Source organism: Nematolebias whitei, chromosome 18 (genome assembly GCF_014905685.2).
Source record: "Nematolebias whitei isolate Nwh7 chromosome 18, NemWhi1, whole genome shotgun sequence".
NCBI classification, from domain to species: domain Eukaryota; kingdom Metazoa; phylum Chordata; class Actinopteri; order Cyprinodontiformes; family Rivulidae; genus Nematolebias; species Nematolebias whitei.
In genome coordinates this window covers 14,243,780-14,271,687 of record NC_056515.1, presented here as the reverse complement: position 1 = coordinate 14,271,687, position 27,908 = coordinate 14,243,780, and the positions used below count along the sequence as shown (strand labels likewise).

General features: G+C 42.8%; 1 protein-coding gene across 1 annotated transcript in view; it reads left to right on the top strand.

Moving 5' to 3' along the window:
- Positions 1-27,908, top strand: part of aebp1a (AE binding protein 1a) — a gene marked incomplete at its 5' end in the record, with an annotated part of 41,656 nt that overhangs the window by 1,227 nt on the left and 12,521 nt on the right. Inside the window, 11 exon segments of the mRNA XM_037692231.1 lie at positions 4,318-4,371; positions 4,932-4,988; positions 5,082-5,141; positions 5,487-5,564; positions 5,697-5,806; positions 8,150-8,289; positions 10,213-10,297; positions 10,386-10,534; positions 14,105-14,180; positions 14,267-14,390; positions 14,573-14,769. Coding sequence (XP_037548159.1) covers positions 4,318-4,371; positions 4,932-4,988; positions 5,082-5,141; positions 5,487-5,564; positions 5,697-5,806; positions 8,150-8,289; positions 10,213-10,297; positions 10,386-10,534; positions 14,105-14,180; positions 14,267-14,390; positions 14,573-14,769 — 1,130 coding nt within the window.

Sequence of the window (27,908 nt, the reverse complement as noted above, 5' to 3'; positions counted from 1 at the left end):
GCATGGCTCATCACAGGAGAGCCAGCTCCACAGGACAAGACTCAGCAGTTCACCTCCACCTCACAGATAAGGGACACACTTTTGAGGACCAATATGTGCACATTTTGGCCCGAGAACACAGATGGTTTGAGAGGGGGGTGAAGGAGGCAATTTATGTAAAAAGAGAAAAGCCGTCTCTTAACAGAGGAGGAGGCCTCAGATTTCCACTTTCAAAAACCTATAATGCAACTTTAAAACAGATTCCCAGCCGGTTTTCACACTGTTACTGTTAATGTTTGTTTAGGTGTGAATTGCCAATCTACATATGTGTGTGTGGGTCTTATCTCACTCAGCCTTATAACCTGTATCTCTCACTCTCTGCTCTTCGAATTGAGAAAGCTCCTCGGATGAGGAGCAAAACGTCTTCTGTTACAAATAAAGTCCAGTTGTTTTTGTATTGAACGCTTTTTGAATAACTCCTAAAGCTGCTAAAACTTGATGCCACTCTGTTTTTGTTTTTATTTCCAGAAGAAGTGTCTTCAGAGGTTTTTGTGTTGTTTCTTTCAGTAGTTCTTGGTGCAGCGCCCCCATAGGCAAGCTGGGGAACAGGTTGGTTCAACAGGTTGGCTCGACTGCACAGTGCAGTGTGAATGCAAACGCACCAGCTCAAATGTAAACAAAATGTCATGAATATTGGTCCCGAACCGAACCGAGTCTACCTGACTATCAGGTGTGAAAACAACCTTAGACTGCTGGAGAACAAACTGACCACATTTTTTCACTCTGCTACTGTCTTTACTTACTCTGCTCAACCGGTTTTGTATTTGTAATTATTTTTTCTGTCCTTAACGTGTTTTTTTGTCTTTCAGATACACCTGGACCTACCATTCTATGTTCGTCTGTCTCTCCTTCCTGTCCTCTCAACCAGCCGGTCAAAGCAGATGGCCGCTTGTCCTGAGCTTGGTTCTGCTGGAGGTTTCTTCCTTTTAAAAGGGAGTTTTTCCTTTCCACTGTTGTCACTGTGCTTGCTCAGGATGGGAGACTGCAATGAAGCCAAGATTCAACTGGTCTGCTGGATTCCTTAGATAGAGAACTTTACTAATTGGCTTTTATGTATGTGAATGTTTCTGTAAAGTGCCCTGAGACAACTTTGTTGTGATGTGGCACTATATAAATAAACTGAATTGAAATTGAATTGAATTAGAAACATTTGCAATGTGGGGGACACACTGGTGGGGGCTCTGGGGGTCCTCCCCCAGAAAATTTTGAATAAAGTAGATGCCATTTCCTGCATTCTGGTGGTATTTTAACAGGTTGTTACTAAGTTTATTAGTGGTGTGCGATACTGCAAAATTTGGTATTGATCAGTACCAAATAAATACAGGTCCATTATCACCGATACTTTTCTCTTTTTTTTTTTCTTTTTCTTTTCTTCTTCTTCTTCTTTCGGCTGCTCCCTGCGTTAGGGGTCGCCACAGCGAACTAAGTTGCATGAAGACTTGACAATTATTTTTTATGCTGGATGCCCTTCCTCATGCAACCACAGGCAACCGAGCTACCACAGCCCTCTGAGTGGAGCAAAGAGCTGCTATCTATGTTATCTCAAGGGCCCAGAGTGGGCCGAATGAGGGTGGGGGCAGGTGTGGGTGCTTCACCTACCCCACCCACATTTTTTGATGTTGTCGGTACCAGGGCTTGAACCAGCGATATTCCGATCACAGGCCCACCTTCTCTAACCTCTGCGCCACCACTCCCCAATACTGATACAGATACGATACTTTTAAATAATTATGGTGAATTTTGATGACTTAAGTGTTTTTGTGATTTTTCCTTTGGATCATATATTAGTTAAGACCCAGGATATAATTAGGCAAAGTTTATAAGTAAATAAAAAATACTTTATTAGAATTTTTTTTTAAATTCTGAAAAAAATAGAACAGTAACAAAACAATATCCTGATGCATGCTCAATAATCCAGGTAGAAAAATCTAAAAAAGTTAAATCTGGTCCTCTGGACATTCAAAAAAAACCAACAACACCAGTACAAAACACAACAGTACAAAACAACTTTCTCCATACCTTGTGATGGCTGGATTTTTTTCCTTAAACAAAGTGCACAAAATGATCAGTCAAGAATAAATTAAAACGTTTTCAGAAACTTTTTTTTTCTTCTTCTTCTTTCGGCTGCTCCCTGCATTAGGAGTCGCCACAGCGAACTAAGTTGCACGAAGACTTGGCAGGTATTTTTACGCCGGATGCCCGTCCTGACGCAACCACAGACCATCGATCTGCCACAGCCCTCTGTGTGGAGCAGAGAGGACACAGAAATTGTGTTCAGAAACTATGAAAATTAAATAAAAATAATTCCTTCATTGCACTCCTTTTCGGGATTTTTTCTTAAATGAACAAACTGTACATATCACGCTGCAACAAATGTTATAAAACTGTAAAATATATTTAGGATATAAAGGAGTAAAATTACATTTCTCCTCTTAAGTGAATTTATTTTCTGGGCTTGAAAAAATAACTACAAATCAAAAATAATTAGTGAAAATACAATAAATAGTGTAAATAACAAAACAACCTCCAAAGCCTTGAATTCAAAGAAATATTCCCAGCATCCACTCTGAGGGCCTTGCCTACAGGAGCGGCTCTTACACTGTCGGCTCTCATCTTTGATGAAACCGCAGTAGTGCATACAGGAGAGAAACTGAAGCGAAAGTATTGATATCATTATACTGGTATTGATTAATATCAATAACCATGTTGGTATCGATATTGTTGATTTATTTGGATCGGTCCGCCCACCCGTAATGTTTACCTCCATAAGTAACACCTGATTCAATAGAGGATGGTGGTTTGAATATTCTCCATTAATCACGCGGAATGGATTGATTCATGAAGAAATAGGAACAGTGCTGGGTGAACTAATCTGGTTCTGTAAGGCCTCCTCTGTCTGAAGAGTCATCAGCCATGATGCCATGGAGGTCTGGATAGAATAAGAGCAGAAAAGTTTATGTACTAATTGTAAAGTTTTTATTTTCTTTCGGCTCCTCTCTTCTTCAGGGGTCTCCACAGTGAACTAACTCACAAAAAGACTTGGTGATTATTTTTACACAGGATATCCTTCCTGACACAACCACAGACCACCAAGCTACCACAGCCCTCTGTGTGGAGCAGAGAGCTGCTATCTAGGGCGCCAGGGGGAGCAGATGGTGTGGGTTAAGGGTCTTGCTCAAGGGCCCAGGGTGGAGCAAGTGAGGGTGGAGGCAGGTGTGGGTGTTTCACCTTTCCCACCCACATTTTGATGTTGTCGGTCCAGGGAGTTGAGCTGGCAACCTTCCGATCACAGGCCCAAGCTTCCTAACCTCTGTGCCACCACCGCTCACAGATAATAGTAAAGTGAAATACTTAAAACATTAGAAATAAGACATATTTTAGTAATATGCTACATATTCCTCAGGTACCTTTACCTATCGGGGGCTGAGATGGTGTAGAGGCAGGGCAGCCGACTTGGGACCAGAAAGTCGAGGTTAAACTCCCAGCCATTCCCACATGTTGTGGTGTCTCTTAACCCCTCTATCCTTAACATGTGTTTTTTTTTTGTCTTTCAGATACACCTGGACCTATATCTGGACCTACCATTCTATGTTCGTCTGTCTCTCCTTCCTGTCCTCTCAACCAGCCGGTCAAAGCAGATGGCCGCTTGTCCTGAGCCTGGTTCTGCTGGAGGTTTCTTCCTTTTAAAAGGGAGTTTTTCCTTTCCACTGTTGCCACTGTGCTTGCTCAGGATGGGAGACTGCAACTAAGCCAAGATTCAACTTGTCTGCTGGATTCCTTAGATAGAGAACTTTACTAATTGGCTTTTATGTATGTGAATGTTCCTGTAAAGTGCCCTGAGACAACTTTGTTGTGATTCGGCACTATATAAATATAGCTACTCACTACAGACTCATGTTTGGGCTGCTGTTTAATATACCGTATTATTTTACATTATTAGTGTTTAGCATATATCTTAGATCTTTAGTGTATTGTTTAGTGTTCGTTAGTGTATACCTTAGATCTGTTTCTTTTTATACTTTATATCTTTGCCTATTCTTGGCTGTAACTGGAACCATGATTGCACAATTTTTTCCCACCTCATGTACCACATGTGATGCGAATGACAATAAAGAACCTTGAACCTCAAAAACCACATAAGATCTTCTGCTGACATCCGAGGCAGAAGGCAAAATGAATTTCTTCAAGGAATGCTGTTTTTATTACTAACGTTTGAAAACAAAGATTTCAACAGAACATTTCTATTTCATGCTTATAATTGTGGTTTGACCTTTACAGATGCTAAAAAGAAGGCAGAGGTCACAACTACTGAAGTCATCATGTACATACCAGGTACTCACACAGAGTGAGGTTATGAGTATGACCATTTTGTTTGCTTGTTTTAGTTTGCAGCAGGTACAAAGAATTTATCTGATGCTTTTACCGTAAATTCTTCTGTTTTAACTTGGTTTAATATTAGTGTCTGTGTTGACAGCACGATGGCTCAATGGTTTGTACTGTTGCCTCACAGCAAGAAGGTCCTGGATTCAATCCCCAGATTGGACCAGGGGTCTTTCTGTGTAGAGTTTGCATGTTCTCCTCATGTTTGTGTGGGTTTCTCCCAGATACTCCAGTTTCCTACCACAATCTAAAAACATGCATGTTAGGCTGCCTTCAGGTCCAGACCTCCCTTGCAAAAGAGATCTGTGATCTCATCGGGATCTATCTGTCTGGTTAAATAAAGGTTAATAAATAAATAAAATCCAGTCCAGACTAGCCAACAGAATTGTGCCTTCAGTTTAGATCCTCTCAAAATATTTTATTTTCCATCATATGACTATGTTTCTGCGCTTCATGTAAGAATCATAGTGGAATAAAGCAACATGGAGTAATCTCATATTTTTATGTTTCAGAGGAAACCACTACCCCGTATGCAGATCCCTGGTATGAAGACTATGACTACACTGACTGTACGTCCATTTCCTGTCAACAACTGAACTAACATCAACCTCAGGTCTTCACTGTGGCAGTCAGATGATTTACCTCGTCTGTGTCTTTCACAGTGGCAGTGAAGAAACAGGAGGAAGAGGAGGAGAGAGCTCGAAAAGAGAAGGCGGAAAAAGGTGGAAATTATTGGCTCTTACAGCTGAGGGAAAAAAGTGAATGGTTATATAAATCTCAAACTGAGGGGAGATGTAATATCAGGAGGCAGGAAGTGAGGTCATAGAATATAATCTTATTAGCAAACAAGTAATATAAAACACTTTAACCTCAGTGTTTCTAATAAAACAGACGGAAAACTACCCACATGTCCAGTTTCAGTGAGGATCAAGTTATCTGTTTTTTACAAAGGAGAAAAGCACGGGCGCAAACTAGTGAGAATATCACAAGTATTTTGTGTTAGTGGCTGGTGAGCAAAGTCCATGTGCAAACATGTTTTCACACATTGTTTTCTTGGTACCTAAAAGCTGAGCAGCTGAAGAAAACATGGGAGGAAGAAGAGGAGGAGAGACTGAAGAAGGCTTCAGTGGCAGCTGAGCCAAAAAGTATGAGATTTATTTCCCTTTAATTCTGGTGTCTGCATCTTCTAACATTAATCACACTACGCATGTTTCAGCATAATTTTGGGACATTTTGGAAAGATCTCCTTGTTGTGCATGTGCTTTTCTTCGTCACAGACTGTCCTCCTCTGGGCTTGGAGTCTCACCGGGTGGAAGACGACCAGCTTCTGGCTTCTTCTCAGTCCCACCATGGCTTCTCAGCTCAGAGGGGTCGACTGAACATGCAGGTACTTCTTACAAAGCATCAAACACATGATCTCACAGTACTGAATTTGGCAGCCATCTTACCTAAATTACTACATACACTAACATGGGATACAAGTGTTGTGAAATATGTTGTTAAGTGTTACAAATTGATTCCCATGTCACTGAACAAAATAAGTTCTGGATATTTAAACCACTTAGTTTTTTTGTAGAGAACCCTTTGTTGGCAGCACAGTTGTGCATATTCTATCCAAGCTTCAACCATGCCAGAATTTTGGTTCCTATAGACTGGTTATATGGCAGTGTGCCAAAAGATTAGGTCAATTCATCATTAAGTCAGTCAAGTACCTAATTGATAAATCAAAATAAAATTCAGACTCTCTTGACTTTAACTCATGGTGTGTATGAAGCACACCTGTTCACAGAATCAAGTTCTTCTATTTCTACCTCGCCACCACCATGGGCAAGACCAAAGAGCTGTCAAAAGATGTCAGGAACAAGACAGTACCAAATCTGTCCTGGACTGGAAAGGGCAACAGGGAGATGGAAATAGAATAAAAATAAAAGGGCACTCAGTTGACCTTGGTCTGGAGCTCTGTGCAAGATCTTGCCAATGGCAGCTCCAATTTTTTTCAATGGGCAGCCCATGTGGGGGGCCACTGAAAATCCTTTGGTGGTACACAAACCAAAAGAATTTCAGAAAGTCTATTATACTGTTGTAAAACGATGCTTGAAAACTTTGGCAACATTAGAGTTTAGAAATTACCTCAGTTTCTTATTGTACAGGTAATGTTACTAATTACAGGGCGGCATGGTGGCGCAGTTGGAAGAGCTGCCGCCTCTCAGCGAGCAGGCCGCCCCGTTCAAATCCCAGCTGGAAGCATTTCTGGGTGGAGTTTGCATGTTCTCTCCGTGCTGCGTGGGCTTTTTCCGGGTACTCCGGTTTCCTCCCACAGACAAAAACATGCATGTTAGACTGATTGGTAACTCTAAATTGCCCCTAGGTGAGAGATAGAAACAAATGAATGTTTGTTTGTTTCCATGTGTCCCTGTGATGGTCTGGAGACCTGTCCAGGGTGCCTCTCACACAGTGATGTCTGGACATGGGCACCAGTGACCCCCCTGACCCAAAAAGGAGGTCAAGATAATGGATGGATGGATGGATGGATGTTACTAATTACATGATGTGTAGAGAGCAATATAGATTGAGTTTTGCGACATTCCAATTTGAATGTTTTTTGTCTTTACATACACATGTAAATGCCATGAGTAGTCCTTACATTAGTCTTTTTGTACTTTTCCCTAAAAAAGTCAAATGTATACTTTTAATTTCAACAGGTACATTGAACAAAACATTCACTAGAAACAAGCTTTCTCAAGTTTAAGATGTGCTAAGATGAAACTTTATTGTCTACCACAATTGTGGTAGAAAGTCTTCTTCAACACGCTCTACATTCATCATACACACACAAGAACCAACAACAGAACATAATAAAAACCACATTATTACCATTAGTTACCACTAAGATGTGCCTACTTTGCTTTGTTTAAGAATATTACTGCAGATGGTACAAATGATTTCTTATAAATATTATTCCTGGCCAGCGAGACTCGGTAACGCCTGTTTGATGGAAGCATCTGGAAGCCGTTGTGTAGTGGATGTGAGGGGTCCTCGTTGATCAGGGTGGTTTTCTTGGTCACTGAGCAGCTGTAGAAGTCTAATGGAGTCTAGAAGTTTAGAAGTCTAAAGACATTTAATTATTTTTAAAACTTTTTTGTTGTTGCTGTGTACGTTTGTGAATATGATTAAGGTATCATACACTGTATGTTCAACTGGGAATAGAAAGACCAAAAAAGCACAATCATCTATGAACTACTGGTCTTTACATTTTACTACAGCATTATTCCAAACTATTCTTTTATTTGCTTTTTCAGGCCGTATTAGTTTCAGAAAAGCACTTATTGAAATGTGTTTTTTTCTAAATTAATAATCCTATAACCGCCTGATATCCTGCATACTAATGTTGGTCAATGTTGGACATTGGTTAGATCGTTTTCTTATTTATGGGGATTTCTCGTGGAATTTGAATTCAATTCAGTTTATTTATATAGCGCTAAATCACAAAAAAGTTGTCTCAGGGCACTTTACAGAAACATTCAGAATAAAAACATGGTAATTTCCTTTACAGTAAATATAGGGCTCATCCACCCATAATGACAGGAATGAGGTGGTAAATAAAATGCTCTATGTAACAATGTGAATGGAGAGAAAAAAAAAACACTAAAGGATCTAACTAAGCCCCAGATTTCATGGGTACGGTACGGAAAGCATTACTTTACAAATATGGAATGTAAAATGTGTGCAGACCTCTGAGAATGAAGATGACCTGTATGGCGGTGCATGGTGTGCAGAGTCCGAAGAAAAAGACCACTGGTTTCAGGTTGATGCACGCCGAGAGGTGGAATTCAGTGGTGTCATCACACAGGGAAGGAATTCAGAGCAACAGTGAGTCACGTTAAATCTTCACTTCATACAATCTTTTTTCAGAAAGAGACAGTTCGACTTTAACCAGATTGTAGGGAGGCAAGACGTAAACAGAATTAAGTTGCCTTAAACCATCTCCAAGCAGAAATGCCACAGTGGTTTTAAATACCTTTATATACCATTGTAGATTTTAGGGGCTGCAGTAGCTTGGTGATCAGCACTGTGGTCTTGTAATCCTGAGGTTGCGGGTTCAAGCTCAAGTAAGGGCACCTGGCATGAAGCAATTGCCAAATCTTTCCCTGTGGCAACCCCTGAAGCAGAGAGCAGCCAAAAGAAACTTACATTTTTACCATTGTAGTTTTTACATTACACAATTATTCCAGCAGAAGTAGTATATATCATACTCCTGATAGAAGTGTACTGGCTCCATTGGGATAAAGTAACACAACTAACTGCTGAAATTGTGATTGTAGATTACATGTATATAAATAATTGTGTAACAATAACCTAATGAAACTTCTGACTCTAGAGTTTTTATACCATGAAGTAAGTGGTGTAAGGCTTTCAGTTAACTTTGACAACTGTTTTAGAAAAAGTTGAAATCACTACTATTATTGACTATCGATTTTCATTGTTAATAATGATTTAGTCACATAGACAGAGGAACAGAAGTAATCTATCATCTGTTTGTTTATTGTTTTTGTGATCTGTAAGGAACAGTCCCTGTGACAGCAGTGAATCTACCAAAGAGCTATGCGTGGAAAGTACCCAGTAGCTTCAAGTAGCTCATCCGTCTGTTGAGGTTCATGTAGCTGATTCCCGGTCCACACATTATTTAGAATCTATAGAGTCAAACTGTTTAAAAGCTTCTTCTCAAGACAACATTACTTTTATTACGTTGTCACAATAAATATGACAGGTAGCATTTTGGTGGGCTGCAACCGTTAGGCGACTTGGTAGCAACTTATTATTGCAAGAAAAGAGGCAAATCGGCAAATCAGGGCTAGTTTTTACATGTGATGATATATACATATTGACAGTGTGCTTTTTAGACCTGGACCTTTGGCACTAAAGCCTTAGATGTTTTTTTGTCATAGGAGAGCCTTCCTGCAGGTGTCAAAAGCTGTAGTCCTCTAAAATTTAGAAAAACTCAACAGAGAAGGGTTTGAGACGGATTTCAGTTGTCTGCAACAACTCTGTGACCTTTTTGAAAGAAAATTTATCGCACAATTTTGTTTTACTCTTTCAAACCTCAAAACATTTAGAATCCCAGTAAATGCTATTAGACGTTTTGAATACTTTTTCGCCAATGCCCAATCCTCTTGTTTACATTTCCCTAATACCTTAACTTGTAAGAAAACATGATAAAGAGTAGGCTAGGTATCATGCTAGATTTTCAGATGAGGTCAGGGTCTGTTATCCTGAGAAGATGAGGCTTTTGAAGCTTGGAATTATAAGCTAAAGGACAAAAAGTGGAACAGGAATCAGTTACATGCCTCTCAACAGGCAAAGTTCATAGCTAGCAGTAGGGGGCCGAGATGGTGTAGAGGCAGGGCAGCCAACTTGGGACCCGAAAGTCCCAGGTTTGATCCCCGGTCACTACATACCTCACGGTGTCTCTGGGCAGCACACCCTATCCCCAAAATGCCCCCTGGGCATCCTCAATAGCTGCCCACTGCACCACCTGGTGGTGGATGGGTTAAATGCAGAGACTAATTTCACCATTGTATGGAAACATACAGTGATGATAATGTGATAACATTATTATTATTATTACATGCAGCCTTTGAGTAGCTTTTTGAATTGTGATGTCACAGTAGCCTTTCCCAAATGCCTCATAGTTCTTGCACAAGGAACAAGCACTAGATAACTGTGATGATAATACTGGCTAAAAGGCCTCTTAGATGAGTTTCAATGAGTAAATGTCTGACATGTACATTTTAGTGAGGATTTCGTGTTGTCGTACTTCGTGGCCTTCAGTAACGACAGCCGTGACTGGACAGTGCTGCACGACGGCTACGCTGAATGGGTGAGTAGAAGTTGAACAAAAAACATACCAAGACAAATCAAAGTTGTACAATGCTTGCCTCTGATGCCTCTGTAACTCTGTCCTGTAGTTGTTCTATGGGAACGTGGATAAGGACACACCGGTGATGAGTCAGTTCAATGGTCCTGTGGTGGCTCGGTACATCCGTATCATGCCTCAGAGCTGGAATGGCAGTCTGTGTCTGAGAGCTGAGGTCCTGGCCTGCCAGCTGCCCAGTCAGTATCAGAAAAAAACATCATCAGAGCAACACCAATCGCTTGTCTTACTCTTTTTCAGGAGAAAATCTTATATCAGTGGTCACAACCCCGTCTAATGCTAATCTTATAAAGCAAAATCTAATAATGTACTTGGACTATTGGTAGCAGTACCTCACACAGCTTAGACAAAGTTAGCAACAAAAAAGGGAAGACCCAACCCTTTTGGCAGCTTTACAGCTCATACATCATAGGTTCAAAATTTAAACAGATCATGGAAACATACCTAACATGACTCAAGGGGTATTTTGTAGAAACATCTTTCACTGTAGCTATAACTGCAAGCCTTTTTGGACATGTGTCTCCAGCTTTTCACATCTAGAGACTGACATGTTAGCTCATTCTTTGTAAATTAGTTCAACCACAGTCAGACTGGATTGATAATACCTGAATGTTTGGCTATAGATTCTTAATTTAATTTACAGGTCCTTCTAAAAAAATTAGCATATTGTGATGAAGGTCATTATTTTCCATAATGTAATGATAAAAATGAAACTTTCATATATTTCAGATTCATTGCACACCAACTGAAATATTTCAGGTCTTTGTTTTAATACTGATGATTATGGCATACAGCTCATGAAAACCCAAAATGCCTGTCCCAAAAAATTAGCATATTTCATCCCACCAATGAAAGACAAGTGTTTTCAATACAAAAAACGCCAACCTTCAAATAATCATGTTCAGTTATGCACTCAATACTTGGTCGGGAATCCTTTTGCATGAATGACTGCTTCAATGCGACGTGGCATGGAGGCAATCAGCCTGTGGCACTGCTGAGGTGTTATGGAGGCCCAGGATGCTTCGATAGCGGCCTTAAGCTCATCCAGAGTGTTGGGTCTTGCATCTCTCAACTTTCTCTTCACAATATCCCACAGGTTCTCTATGGGGTTCAGGTCAGGAGAGTTTGCAGGCCAATTGAGCACAGTAATACCATGGTCAGTAAACCATTTACCAGTGGTTTTGGCACTGTGAGCAGGTGCCAGGTCGTGCTGAAAAATGAAATCTTCATCTCCATAAAGCTTTTCAGCAGATGGAAACATGAAGTGCTCCAAAATCTCCTGATAGCTAGCTGCATTGACCCTGCCCTTGATAAAACACAGTGGACCAACACCAGCAGCTGACATGACACCCCAGTGACTGTGGAAACTTGACACTGGATCTCAAGCAATGTGAATTCTGTGTCTTCTCTCTTCCTCCAGACTCTGGGACCTTGATTTCCAAAGGAAATGCAAAATTTACTGTAATCAGAGAACATAACTTTGGACCACTCAGCAGCAGTCCCAGGCGAGATGCTTCTGACGCAGTCTCTGGTTCAAGAGTGGCTTGACCTGGGGAATGCGGCACCTGTAGCCCATTTCCTGCACACGCCTGTGCACGGTGGCTCTGGATGTTTCTACTCCAGACTCAGTCCACTGCTTCCGCAGGTCCCCCAAGGTCTGGAATCAGCCCTTCTCCACAATCCTCCTCAGGGTCCTGTCACCTCTTCTCGTTGTGCAGTGTTTTCTGCCACACGTTTCCCTTCCCACAGACTTCCCACTGAGGTGCCTTGATACAGCACTCTGGGAACAGCCTATTCGTTCAGCAATTTCTTTCTGTGTCTTACCCTCTTGCTTGAGGGTGTCAATGATGGCCTTCTGGACAGCAGTCAGTTCGGCAGTCTTACCCATGATTGCGGTTTTGAGTAATGAACAAGGCTGGGAGTTTTTAAAAGCCTCAGGAATCTTTTGCAGGTGTTTAGAGTTACGTTGTTGATTCAGATGGTTATGTTAATAGCTTGTTTAGAGAACCTTTTCATGATATGCTAATTTTTTGGGACAGGCATTTTGGGTTTTCATGAGCTGTACGCCATAATCATCAGTATTAAAACAATTAAAGACCTGAAATATTTCAGTTGGTGTGCAATGAATCTGAAATATATGAAAGTTTAATTTTTATCATTACATTATGAAAAATAATGACCTTTATCACAATATACTAATTTTTTGAGAAGGACCTGTATGTCTGCACTTTGACTGGGTCATTGTAACACATGAATATGCTTTGGACTCAACCATGCTATTGTAGCTCTGGATGGATGTTTAGGGTTGTACTGCTGGAAGGAAAATCCTCCATCCCAGACTCTAATATTTTAACAAATTTATTTATTTTTGCCAGGATTACCCATCTTCCTATCAACTCTTTCTTTCAAAAAATAATTTTTCTTGCCATTCTTTTATAAATGTCAGATTTTTGGACAAATCGTTGTCTTGTGGATAAATTGTCTCACCAGATCTGTGGATCTCTGCAGCTCCTCCAGCGATACTATGAGCTTCTCAACTTTCTTTCTGATTGTAACTTCACAAATGTAGATAAGGGTCTAAAGGTCCCGGGTTTCGGCACCATTTTGTGAGAATCTGAACTGGGTCCGTCCCTGAAACCGGTCCAACTCCCCACCTCCGGTGTCTGGTTCTTTTATTCCCAGATGGCGAGGAACCTTGCTCTAACTCAAATAAATCAAGAGGTATAATTTCCGTTTACCAATTAAATGTTAATCAGGCAGGAGAAAGTCACAGTTTCAGTGCTGAGGTGTCCGTCCAACTCGTCTTAACTCAGCAGTGGAAGTGGAAGCCCCGTTTCACAGAACACCCCAGCTTATAATGGCCCTTGGCTCCGCCTTCACTTCCGGGAGCACAGCCTATCAGAGTGTATCAGTGGGGTGACTGTGTGACCTCATTGGCCTTATTTGTTTCTGATGATGAAAAATGGGTGTAAAGTGTAAATCTATCTACGTGATGGAAGCCAGCAAAATAAAAAAAATTACTTCTTATTGGATGTTGACCCTGGGAAGCTCACTCAGAGCAGCTGGGCCCGTCTCATATATACAGAACCGTGACAGAAAATAGTCTGACTTTGTGCAGACAAGACTGGGTGTCACAGCATGATGAAGTAGGATAACTCTAACAGTTCAAAGGGTGTTAATACATTTTCAAGGCACTGGATTTTGGCAGCAAAAATCCTCTATCCCCACTCCCAACCTCCTTACCCCCAGATCCCAGGGCCACAAGACAGTTACCTACTGTCTTCTGCTGGCAATCCAACTTTGCTTAACCATTTAGTAATTACTAAAAAGCCAAGAAGTTTTTAGTAGCTTTTGTAATGAGTTTTATTTTTTACTTCAAGTCAGAGCTTTTTCATTCCAAAAAGCAATATGTCACCCTCCATAGAAGAAAAACAATGCTGTTTGCCAACTTTGACTCTAAATGGTTTCACCCACCAGAGGAGATACATAACATCTATTTAACAACATGAATCCCACAACCTCAAAGGTAAAATGTGTCAGCCTCAAAGGCAATGTTGCATTATTGACTGTTCTTTTTGCTATTATTCAATAGCAGTACATTTAAAACTGAAAGCAATTAATTTTAACATTTTAACTCAATATATAAAACCAGAAAGATATGGAAATCAAATACTCAAATTACTCAAGTACTGTATGTGCAGTCATACTTTATTTTTCTACTGAAACATACAAAGGTTTGCTTTATACAGGCAGCTACCACAGTGAAAATGAGGTCAGTCCTTCAGATAATCTGGATTTTAAGCATCACAACCATAAGGACATGAGACAGGTTGGTTTATAAGTATAAAAAAAAACAACATTGAATTGTTTGAACAGAACATTTTACCAACAATTTTTTTTTTTTGCTGATTTCAGATGATGAATGTGATCAATAAGGAGTGTCCCAACATCACCAAGATCTACAACATCGGGAAAAGCTCAAAAGGCCTGAAAATATATGCCATGGAGATCTCTGATAACCCAGGCGAACATGAGACGGGTAGGAAGCTTTAATTTTAAACTTCCTGACTGTGACAGTGTTATAGAAATTGCAAGCATGTCACTTTACAACTGAGTCACAATCCAAAAATGAAATACACACTGGAGAAAATTTGGCCCGCAAAGTTGACCAGTTTCATGTTTTTATCCAAATGTAATCTAATGTCTGTGAATTGTCTTCAGGCGAGCCTGAATTTCGCTATACAGCTGGTCTTCATGGTAATGAAGCTCTGGGTCGAGAACTTCTTCTGATGCTGATGCAGTTCTTGTGCAAAGAATATAAAGATGAAAACCCAAGAGTACGCCGCCTGGTGGATGGAGTGAGGATTCACTTGGTTCCCTCGCTGAACCCTGACGCGTATGAGCTGGCCTATGAGATGGTACATTGAACTTTCATAACAGAGTAACAAATGTGCTAAATAACATTGGGATTACTATCTAAAAAAGTTAAATCTGGTCCTCTGGACATTCAAAAAAACCCAAAACAAAGCAAAACAACAAAAAATGTAGAAACGTTTCGTCTCTCGTCCGAGAGACTTCTTCAGTCTGAGGTGCTGTATTCAGCTCAGTCTCTTAAATAGCACCTTCTCAGAGTGGATCAACCAGTTTTGCTGCTGACAACCAAAACCAGCTGATCACATGCTCAAGAAGGACCATCAGCCTAACAATGGATCATTAGCACACTGATGGCTGTTTACTATTCACAGAGGGCTGAGTGATACTAGCAATCACAGCATTGTAAGAGGGGGACAATTGAACACGTAGGCCTCCACCCCTGTTTAACGATGGACGGTTTCTTTTCACAAAGATGGCCTCCTTTACTCCTCTCTCAAACCATCGTTCCTCTCTGTCCAGGATGTGAACATCTTCATCCCTGAAAGAGTGACCGCTGGCCTGGAGATGAGTGTAGACCGCAGAATCCTGGCCTGATGATGTTGATCTTCTGTGCTGGGCCATCCTTTTGGCCAGTGGCTGTTTAGTTTCCCCGATGTAAGACTGATCACAGCCCTCCTGACACTGAACAGCATACACAACATTACTCTGTTTGTGCCGGGGGACTGGATCTTTGGGATGAACCAGTCTTTGCCGTAATGTATTTTGGGGTTTAAAAGCCACTGGGACGTTATGTTTAGAAAATAAACGTATCAGTTTCTCTGATACTCCCTCAACATATGGAATGACCACTGGTCTGGGTCTGGGTTCCTCCTTTTCACCTGTTGGCTGACTGGAGTCCTGTTTGGGTTTCTTCTCTGCTTTTAGGAAGGCCCAGTTAGGATATCCACATTGCTCTAGAGCCTGTCTTGTGTGGGATTTCTCCTTCTGCCTGGCTCCTGAGCTAGTGGGGACGCTGTCTGCTCTGTGATACAGAGTCCTGATGACTCCTAACTTGTGCTCCAAAGGGTGATGGGAGTCAAACTGCAAATACTGGTCTGTGTGGGTGGGTTTGCGGTACACCTCAGTTTGCAAATGTCCTCTATCAGAGACTGAGACCTCACAGTCCAAGAAAGCCAACTTGCCATTTTTTTCATCTTCTCGTGTGAACTTGATGTATTTATCCACAGAGTTGATGTGGTCAGTAAAATGTTGGACTTCCTTTAACTTTTTTAGATTTTTCTTCCTGGATTATTGAGCATGCATCAGAATATTTTGAACCACTTTGGCCAGGATTGCCTCAAACTAGTTAGAGAGTTTGAGAAAACAGCAAGGAAGAGGGCAGACTACAGGAACCATTTGCGATTCAACCTCGACAAAGTGGCATCATTCCCAAGAGCCTGGAACTAAAATCTTCGGTCAGCGGGCACCGGGCAAGCAAGATCCTTCAGAAGGCACAGACACAGCTGCTGAATGAATGGGTGAGACAGACCAATTTTACTATTGAGGCCTTGAAGGCCAAAGAAGAGCACATTAAACAGAAACTAACTATGTGTCTAGATCAGACCACACTTCAGCAAGTGTTGGACTGTACAGATCAGGCACGCTTAGCACAGCATGTCAAGTCCAAGACTCGACAACAAAACAAGTTTAACTTACTAATAACTCATCAACAACATCACTATTCCAATAACAACACATTCAGTGTAGGACAACACTCCAGTAGTCAATTACAGGTCAGGGAGACAGAAAAGTGGGTGAAGAATTTATCTGACAGACAGCTCACCCAGCCGGAGACAGAGATTCTTGCCAGGGGACTGAACTTTGCGGTTGCACCAAGTAGAATTCCTCTGGTGGAGATGATCACAGCTACTGAGTCAGCCATCCGCAACAACAAAATTAAAGAGGCTGAAGCAGAACAGCTCAGAATCAAAGTTTCAGCCTGCCTCAGCAATGCCAAACCACCACCTTCCAACATCAGTAGAGAGGAGAGGGACGCACTCACCACTCTTAGCAAGGACAAAAACATCATCATTCTCCCAGCAGACAAAGGAAGGTGCACAGTGATTTTGAACCAGAAAGACTATCATGAGAAAGTTATGACACTCCTTAGTGTCTTAAACACTTATGAACCTCTGAAAAGAGATCCAGGAAGTGGTTACAAGAAGAAATTGATAGATTGCCTGAAAATTTTGGAGCAGGACAAGGCTATTGACCGTTTTCTGTACCACAGACTGTACCCAGGGGAGGCCACACCTAGTCTGTATGGTTTACCTAAAATCCACAAACAAGGTGTACCTTTAAGACCAATCGTTAGCAAGATTAACTCTGTCACTTACAATGTTTCCAAATATCTGGCGTCTGTACTCATCCCTTTAGTTGGCAGCTCAGAACACCACATACAGAACACCATGGACTTTGTGGATAAGGTGAGGGATGTCATCATGAAGACTGATGAAACAATGGTCTCTTTTGATGTCACATCACTCTTTACGTGCATTCCTGTTGATGATGCAGTAGAGGTGGTCAGTTTAAAATTAAAATCAGACACCACTCTGAGCAGCAGGACCACACTTTCCACAGAACAACTGTGTCAACTCTTGAAACTGTGCCTGCAGTCAACCTACTTCACATATGGGGAGCAATATTATAGGCAGAAACATGGGTGTGCTATGGGGTCTCCAGTTTCTCCTATTGTTGCCAACCTGTACATGGAGGAGGTAGAAAAGAGAGCCTTGACGTCCTTTTCAGGGACACCACCAAGTCATTGGTTCAGGTATGTTGACGACACCTGGGTTAAAATTAAATCTCAGGAAGTCCAACATTTTACTGACCACATCAACTCTGTGGATAAATACATCAAGTTCACACGAGAAGATGAAAAAAATGGCAAGTTGGCTTTCTTGGACTGTGAGGTCTCAGTCTCTGATAGAGGACATTTGCAAACTGAGGTGTACCGCAAACCCACCCACACAGACCAGTATTTGCAGTTTGACTCCCATCACCCTTTGGAGCACAAGTTAGGAGTCATCAGGACTCTGTATCACAGAGCAGACAGCGTCCCCACTAGCTCAGGAGCCAGGCAGAAGGAGAAATCCCACACAAGACAGGCTCTAGAGCAATGTGGATATCCTAACTGGGCCTTCCTAAAAGCAGAGAAGAAACCCAAACAGGACTCCAGTCAGCCAACAGGTGAAAAGGAGGAACCCAGACCCAGACCAGTGGTCATTCCATATGTTGAGGGAGTATCAGAGAAACTGATACGTTTATTTTCTAAACATAACGTCCCAGTGGCTTTTAAACCCCAAAATACATTACGGCAAAGACTGGTTCATCCCAAAGATCCAGTCCCCCGGCACAAACAGAGTAATGTTGTGTATGCTGTTCAGTGTCAGGAGGGCTGTGATCAGTCTTACATCGGGGAAACTAAACAGCCACTGGCCAAAAGGATGGCCCAGCACAGAAGATCAACATCATCAGGCCAGGACTCTGCGGTCTACACTCATCTTCAGGCCAGCGGTCTCTCTTTCAAGGATGAAGATGTGCACATTCTGGACAGAGAGGAACGATGGTTTGAGAGAAGAGTAAAGGAGGCCATCTTTGTGAAAAGAAACTGTCCATCGTTAAACAGGGGTGGAGGCCTACATGTTCAATTGTCCCCCTCTTACAATGCTGTGATTGCTAGTATCACTCAGCCCTCTGTGAATAGTAAACAGCCATCAGTGTGCTAATGATCCATTGTTAGGCTGATGGTCCTTCTTGAGCATGTGATCAGCTGGTTTTTGTTGTCAGCAGCAAAACTGGTTGATCCACTCTGAGAAGGTGCTATTTAAGAGACTGAGCTGAATACAGCACCTCAGACTGAGGAAGTCTCTCGGACGAGAGACGAAACGTTTCTACATTTTTTGTTGTTTTGCTTTGTTTTGGGTTTCTTTGAATGTCCAGAGGACCAGATTTAACTTTTTTAGATTTTTCTACCTGGATTATTGAGCATGCATCAGGATTGGGATTACTACTACATTTTACCTTTTGAAAATAAGTAAATAAATTTGAGGTGTACTTGGCATGCATTACTTGTCAGCAAAACTCAAAAAGAACATGCAAATCAGCAGCCAAGTTGGATAGAAAAGTTGTTCAAAACCAGCAACTCTTGAAGCAAAATAAGGAGCATTTAGTTTTCTTTGCTGAAGTAAAGCTTGAAGCAAAAAACGACAGTTTAAAAGAAAATAAAGCTACATTCTCCAGCTCTTCCTAGGGAATTGTTGGTTACGTACTGTAACCCCAGATTCTATGAGTATAGGCGCAGCCCTTTAAGGCTATCGCTAGTGGGTTTATCCCGTCACGCGCAGCGCAGCACTGAAAACTTTAGTCCGTGCTCACCAGCTATGTGGGCCCCACCCCCGACCTGTATAAATTATGGTGAGACCGGGTAATCGGCTCCCAAATAGATTTTTTTTTCTTCAGCCATTTAGGAACCAGTGAGGCCCAGAGCTTAAAGGTCTGCGCCTATACTCATAGAATCTGGGGTTATAGTACGTAACCAAATGTTCTATTTCATATAGGCTTCGCCCTTTAAGGCTATCGCTAATGGGTTAAAGGCGAAGAAGGATGTAGTCTAAGCCGCACTGGGTCCATTCAGACACAAATGTGAAGCACCTGCTTGCAAAAAAAACCCATTTCATCACTCAGCCTTCTGTGTGTGTAATTACACGCTCCATGCGCAGGAGTGCACCGGATGAAAGATCTCTGGTGAGGAAAAAGGCTGAGATAGCAGACCTGCTGCTGGGAATAGGAACAATGGAGATTACGAATTGTAACAGTGTAACGATGAACAGAGCAGGCCATAAGCTCCTCAGGATGAACCGATTAATAACAATAAAATCAGCAGTCATGAACTTGTGACTGATAATAAATATCTCACACTGCGACTGCATGCAGGCAGGTGTGAGCTCAAAAATGAGGCTCCAACAAAAAATTGGGAGCATATATTATGCTCCTAGCATTTATCATACAGCAAATAAGTCACAAGAAAAACTAAACTATTAGGTTTTATTATTAAGCTGCAAACGTGAAGAAACGTGCAGCACGTCAAAAACTAAACTAAAAACAGAGGGGGAGTCGACCACACCACCGCTAGCTGTGGTGCACATTAAGTTTAGTTTTAGAGATGAATATGTTTAGAGATTTTTTAAATAGGTTTAGAGATTAATATTTTTTTATTTTTGTTTGTGAAACAAGGTCAGAGAAAGCTGGTTCTGGTTCGGTCGATTGGACCCGGTGTTACACCATATTCTGTGACCTGCAACAGTGCATGCAACACTGCCCCCTACGGTCACAAAATATGGTGTAACACCGGTTCGCAACGAGCTCCAAACAGTCAAGAAGTTTATTCATTTTCTGTTTCCTTGTGGTAGTTGAACCAGAAGATTCATTTTTAGTGAAATATTTCCAGACTATTGATACATTTGTACTTGTTTGTCAAGACTGGGTCTGCTCTGCTCCATCCGTCTGCTTGGAGGAATCCATTTTGTAACCCGCGCCCAGTGCAGATCACGTGACACGATGACGTAACGGTGGCGTAATGACGTCAACACGAATACTCGACGTGAAATTAAAAACCTCGATAGGTGTCCTAGGAATTCATGTGTATATTACTCAAGTAGTCTGTTAAAGCCCTACTTGTGACTGATAATAAATATCTCACACTGCGACTGCATGCAGGCATGTGTGAGCTCAAAAGTGAGGCTCCATGAAACAAATAAAAATCATTCTGTCAGAACCCTGAGAACAGAATGGGTCATCGAGAAAGTAGAGACATCACATAGATATAAACAAATAATTGAACACGGCGATGACCAGGCAGCCGCCATACAAATTTCCTCTACTTTCATCCCTCCATGCAGAGCCATGGAGGATGAAAAACCTCTGGAGGAATGTGCCCTGAAATTCTCTAGAGGATCCAGCCCAGACGAACTGTAAGCTTCAGAAATAGCCTCACACAACCAATGTGAGAGGCGCTGGGTGGATAGAGGGTGTCCTGAAGAACTGTCCCTGCAATGCACGAACAGACGCTGAGAGTGGCGCAGTGTGGCCGTGTGCGCCACATAACACGAAAACGTGTGCAAAACGCGAAAACACGTGCACGGGACGGAGGAGGTGAGATGTTGCTTCCTCCTCAGAATTATGAGGAGGAGGATAAAACCCATCCAAGGTTATCACTCTCGATCTGAATGAGTTTGTGATGCTTTTCAGAGCAGGGTTAGGACGCAGTACAGCTGAGCTGCCATCAGCTTGAATTCTGAGACATGAGGGGGTAACAGAGAGAGCAGATAAATCACTCACTCTCTTTGCCGACATTAGAGCTAACAGCAGGGCTGTTTTAAGTGACAGAAATTTAAGTGAAACCTGATCTAAAGGCTCAAAAGGAGCTTTGATCAGAGTGCGCAGGACCATTGTTACGTCCCGCTGTGGAGCTAGTGGACGTGACACAGGTCTGTGTCTCCATACACCTTTCAGAAAATGCTTCATCAGCGGGTTGTTAAAAACTGTTCTGTCACCGAAAACCTTATGACGGGAAGAAATAGCTGCAGCACAAATTTTAATTGTGATGAAAGCTACATTTCTGTCCATCAGTTGCTGTAGAAATGACAGCACGCCCCCTAGTGGACATGAGATGGCCTCTATGCCTTTCTCTGTGCACTAGCGCTGAAAAACTGTCCACTTTGATGTGTACAGCGCTTTGGTGGAAGCGGCTCGTGCACCCTGAATCGTACGCACCACATCCTGTGGGAGGCCCATCTTTCAGTGTTGCCAGTTAGAGTGAAAGTTTTCCAGCCCAAAAATCTTTTAAAAACAGCCACATCACACAAAAAAATCCACCCAATCAATATATTGTTACAGTATATTTTGTAACGAACCCCCCCTTTGAAAAGGGGCTAGACTAAAATCACTACAACAAATAAGCAAGTTAAAACCAAGTTTATTGTAAGGACCTGCTTTACTGTAATTGGGTCAAGACTGGTTCTGGTGTCGAGTTCTGGGTGTCTGGACTGGAATGAGTTTGTTGACAGGAAGAGATCAGTTAGTAGTCAAGCTGGCGACAGGGGCAACTGTAATAGTCAAAGAGAAGTGACCACTAACCGTCTTTTTGGTTGAGGGGGGTTCCAGAGACTGATGTTGTTCCAGCAGGACTGAGCAGCTTGTAGGAGAGGCTGTTTCTGGTGAGAGAAGGCAGCCGGTCGCAGCGGTGAGCCAGTGTTTGGAGTCCGTGAGGCAAAGAGTCTTGTCCAACATGTGGGGGTCTGTAACCAGGAAGCAGATGACCAATGGTACCATTTTGTGAGGCGCAGAGGGAAGTCCAGTAGGCGAGAGTCCAAACCCAGGAAGCAGATGGGTGACAGGACCGACAGGTGAGATGAGAGGACGTAGTCATACAGGCGGGGGTCGATACCGTTTTCAGAGAGGCGTCAGTTCAGGGGGTCGAGCAGAAGGTGAAGTCAGGCGAGCGATGAGTCAGGAAGCCAAGAAAGCGAACCAAAGAGGTAAGGATATAACCAGAAAACGGGACAGGAGCAAGGAGGACAGGTAGGTGACTAAACTGGATAAGCACTAAGAGAAACTATGAGATACAGGAACAAGAGATCAAGAGCGCAGGATAGCTACTGGCAGTAAACTGTTTTCAACTATCTGGCAATCACCCTGTGTGAGAGTCTGACTTATAAAGGGTGCAGAGACTGGTGCAGCTAATTGAAAGGTCATCAGAGCTGTAGGTGCTGCAGTGAAGACAAATCGGTTTGATCAGTGAAGACAACCTTAAACCCACAAGCAGCCAAGACAACCTAAAACACACACATGGAGACAGAAGAGAAGAAAAGGATCCAAAGACACCAAGCAGTGAACAGAGTGATAGAAAATCTAACCTAACAGGTGTGAATCGTGACAATATTTACTGTTTGAACATGAACGTACATCAGTACAAGCCAAGTTAATTTAACAATATGTGGCAAAACGCAACAATCCAACAAAAATCTTCTCAGAGTTCCCAGCAAAATCAGAATGAAAACCACCCAATTGGCAGTAAACCGACCAATCTGGCCACACTGCCATCTTTTCTAAACTGATCCGTTCAGCGGCCAAACCCATAGGTGCTGACCTATTTCTGGGTAACTCCTGATTGCTCTTCCTGCCTGGAGGAGGGCATCCCCCCTCCACGGCAGTTTCCACGGCCGACACGATATCAGTTGCTGCAGATTCAGGAACAATGGGGCGCTTATGCGAACGGGAGCTACGAGGATGACTGACAGTTCTTCCTCCCAGACCCGGTCCAGTGTCCGTGATATCAGCAGGACTGGAGGGCATACAAAAAGGAGCATTTTTGGCCACGGGCTGTGAGTGAAGGCGTTCACCCCTAACGGTTGGTCGTCTCGTGGGCTCAGTGAGAACCATAATTGACCCTGAGTGTTCTCCCGAGTAGCGAACAGATCCACTGCTGCTTGGCCTAACCTACTCCAAATCTGAGAGATCAGCTCAGGATGGAGGCTCCAGTCTCTGTGGCGGGGACCGCCCCTCGACATTATATCCGCTCCCCTATTCAGGACGCTGGGAATGTACACTGCTCTGATGGAGAGCAGGTTTTTGAGTGCCCAACACAGCAGCTGTCTCACGATGCGTAACAGTTGGGCTGAGCGCATGCCTCCCTGACGGTTTATGTAAGCTGCCGTCACTTTGTTGTCTGTGTGGATCAGAACATGCTGATCCCATAGCAGGGGGGCAAAATGCTGAGTCATGTTTCAGACCATAAGACATTCTAGCACATTTATGTGAAACAACATGTGGTCCAGCCACTGTGCTCCCACTGCCTGGGACAGACACGTTCCTCCCCAGTCTGACAGGGACGCGTCTGTGAAAACTGAGACGTGTGACGTAGGCCTGCTGATAGGAAATCCCTCTGACAGAATGAGGGGGTTTCCTCAGTGATTCAGATCGGTTCTCACGGAGGGGGGCACAAAGATAATCCGCCTCTTCTGGCGCAGGCGCACAGGATCTATGCGCAGGCGGGCGAAACACTCTGAAGGCATCTCATGTGAAGCAGGCCCAGCGGAACCATGATGTGAGCCGATGACATCATCCTCAGGAGTCACATGACCGAGAGAACTGTTACTACGCTGCAGGGTTTGACACAGTGGAGCTGAGCTGACAGAGCTTTGGCTCTTGGCTATGATAAATGGGCTCTCAGTTTGGTTGAGTTTAGCTCCACTCCCAGATAAACAATAATCTGGGACGGGAGAAAGGAACATTTTCCCAGTTTATAGAAAACCCCAGGTTTAGAAGGTGTAACGCTAGCGTTTTGATATGTGCAGTTGCTTTCTGCCTGGACTGATGTAATAAAAGCAGATCATCCAGATATAAAAGAATTCTCATTCCTGCCATGTATAACGGCTGCAGAGCCGTCTCCACGCATTTTGAGAACATGCGTGGGGCGAGGAAATAACCGAACGGTAGCCTGTTGTACTGATACGGAATCTCCTGGAGGAGAAACACAGAAATTGCCTGTGTTTCGGAATGATGAGAATGTGAAAATGTGCATCCTTCAGATCTATGGAGGTGAACCAGTCGTTCTGGTGAACGTTCTTCAGCAGCTGTTTGATTGTCAGCATGTGGAATTGTTTTTCCATGATCGATTTGTTGAACATGGACAGGTCGAGAATGGGTCTCATCCCTCCATTTTTTTCTGAACCAGGAAGTAGTGGGAGGAAAACCCCGTGTTTTCCTCTCCGTTTAGAACTCTGGAAATCACATTTTTCATCAGGAATTCCTGAACTTTTGACTGGAGAGACAAGCTCTGTTCTGGAGATGACAGAACTGTCTCTATAATCCCTCTGAACGGTGGAGGTTGAGCTGCAAACTGCAGCGTGTAATCCCTGCTGATCAGACGGTCCATCCATCTGTCCAGGGAACACATTTGCTGCCACTCTGAGTAACGCTCTGAGAGCGGGCATGCATTTTGTGTTGTGTCATGTCATGTTTCTCATGGACGTCAACCAGACTAAAAACCCCTACCGCCGTCACCCGCTCCGGATATTCTCTGGGGGGGACCCAAGGGGGGCTCTGACAGAAAGAGCTGTATGTGTGTCTCTGTGCTGAGCCCAGGCTGCGGTTTCGCGTTAGAGCTGTGGTGAGGCGGCGCGCACTGAGAAGAGGCGTGAATGCTTTTTGAGTGAGACGCAGTTTCAGTGGAGGCTGCAGCTGTCGTGGAGAAACACGTTTACTCCCGCTGCACGGTGAGTGGGCAGAAACAGCAGAAAATAAAATGGGCTCTGGCTGAGAGCAAGGGATTTTACGGGACTCGTTCTGCTGAAAAAACATAATTTTTAGCTGACGTGGCAGACAAGTGTTTTGTGATATTTACCGAACTGCGGTGCCGTTTAAAACACTGTTTAGAGGTTACCGGCTCGTTCTGTGTGGGGAATGTGTGAAGAGAGGCAGCTGTGAGATCAGTTGATCTGACAGTCAGGCTGGAATCAGATGAAACTTTACCCTCAGAGATGTTTCTGTTTTATTTCAAAACGTACATCATAAAAAAACACACACATTCCCCTCAAGGAGCTGTTCCGTGTTGGAGGGGGCCAGCGGAGGAGCGGAGCTCCTGACAGTGCTAGCTAGCTGGCTGAAGAAAAAGTGGGAGCCGATTGCCTGGTCTCACCATAATTTATACGGACCGGGGGTGGGGCCCACACAGCCGGTGGGCGCGAACTTAAGTTTTCAGTGCTGCGCTGCGTGCGAAGGAATAAACCCATTAACAATAGCCTTAAAGGGCTAAGCCTATACGAAATAGAACCTAAAGTGTTCCTAGGCCTGAAGCAAAATTAAACTCCTCCACCAAGTTTTGGATCTTGCTCAGGATCTCCTCTCAGTGAAACATCTCTGAAAAAACCCTCCAGAGAATGGTGCACAGGAAAAATCTGTCAGATGCCTGAACTGCTTCAGTTGACTCCTTTCAATGCAATGGACTGTAGCCCATCAAGCACAGTTGTGGTGTCTGGGTTTGTAACAGTTTGTATAGACAAGCAGCTCCACTCCAAGCTTCTCCTGGATGACCAAGCTTCTCATCATATTTCTAAGGTTGAGCCCAGCCACCCTATGGTGGAAGGTAATTTCTTGTATCCAGGATCCTGTTCTGTCACATTCACTATCTCATGACTATAGGTGAGCGCTAGAATGTAGATAGACCAGTATATTGAAAGCTTTCTTCTCATCTCATCACAGAATTCACCACAAGAGACCAGAGCAGCACCCTCATTACTGCTGATGCGGCCGTTTTAGTCAGTCATCACATATAAACAAGACTTTCATTATTGAACTTTTCCTCCCTAGACAAAGTTCTATTTTATTTGAATTTTATACTTTTTCAGTTCTAGTTTACAGTATAGCCATGGTTCCAGATTTAGATTAACTGACTCCTTTCCCAACAACTTCACACTCAACTGCGAACTGCCTCAGTGCACACTGAAGCTCATGACTTGAAAAACGTCAACAGAACAACATCATCTGCAACAAAGCAGAAATGAGACCCCGAGTCTACAAAACCAGACATAGCAACTGTGCCATGAGATTTTCAATGAACTCCACAAACAAAATCAAAGACAACTTTGCCTTTTTCCATGAGCTTGACTCTGTCCTTCTTGTATCAATTCGGCATCTCTTCAGTCTTTCCACTGGGTTATCCCACTCACTTCCAGTTCTGTTCTTAGGATCTATTCTGAGGTTCCAAGAGAGTCGAGTTGAGCTGAAGATTTGACATCAGCAGACTGCAGGCCATTGATTGGTCAGAGACAAATATGAGAGCATCTCCTTCACAAGAATCAAACCCACTGGATTGTATACCTGGATTATTGAGCATGGACTTTTTTGTAATCAATCCCACCATTTTGAAAAACTCACCACAGCATTTGTTTTTCTCCACTGTACAGACTTTCTCACTGTGGTACTTTGAGGAGGTACAGACCTTTCTGTGATAGTTGGCCGACAACAGAATTCAGAGGATGCTAGACCAAATGATCTCAATTTATGGGCTCTTACTGGCAAAGGGTTGATGACCTTGACTTGACCATGGTCTTTTGGAAATTGTGGCATGCAATGGAGATTGTTATGCGATTTTATTTAACTTATTAACCCATTGCTGTGCTGTGTTGTGTTTACCTTGGTTAGAAAATACCACCCCAGAATTTATAGGCAGTCACATTGACAATCCGGCCAAGTAGAATCAAAGCAAGTCATCCATCCATCCATCCATTATCTTTACCCGCTTATTCCATTTTGGGTCACGGGGGTCGCTGGTGCCCATGTCCAGCAATCACTGTGTGAGGGGCGGGGTACACCCTGGACGGGTCGCAAGTCCATCACAGGGCCACATAAGCCCCTTATCCACAGGTCTGGTTCTTGTTGTAGCCTGTTGTGTCCGGTTCTAGTGGGACCTCTATTTTTGTGTCTCACCTTTGCCTATAGTTCCCGTTTAGTGGGCGGATTGTTCACCTCTAGTGGGCGGATTATTAATATCAATGCACCTTACCAGCTGGTGGCGGTAGTGCTACATTAAGCTCTTTTCTAAGCACCACTAACATGCATTAGAAGAAGAGCTGGAAAACAACACACAACCAAAATGGATGACCTACATGAACTTGAAGCAGAACCAGCCGCACAGCCCATCCTGGTCGCTGTCCCGCAAGATGGAGAGCAGGGCCGAGGTGTCAGAGATGCTCTGATGGATCATGAGCTGTAACTTATCCTAATTCCACCCCTTAATCTTTTTTTACCTCCCCAGCCTTCCTTAGATACAAGTGAACGTTAAAGTGTTGATTTGAAAATAAACATGGATTAATAATTATTCTTGTTTTTTTAATGTACAGACATGCCTTATTACCAGGTTCGTGTAAAAATGGCAAAACAAACACTGCTGCTGTGCTTCTATCACATATGCTGCGTTTTTTAGTGGCTGTAGTTTTAGAAAAACTGTAATCTCTTTAATTTTTGTTTTTAACAAAGAACCAAAACCTACAACAAGAACTTTATATTTGTTTATGCATATATACATTAATCTATTTCAATATATATATATATATATATATATATATATATATATATATATATA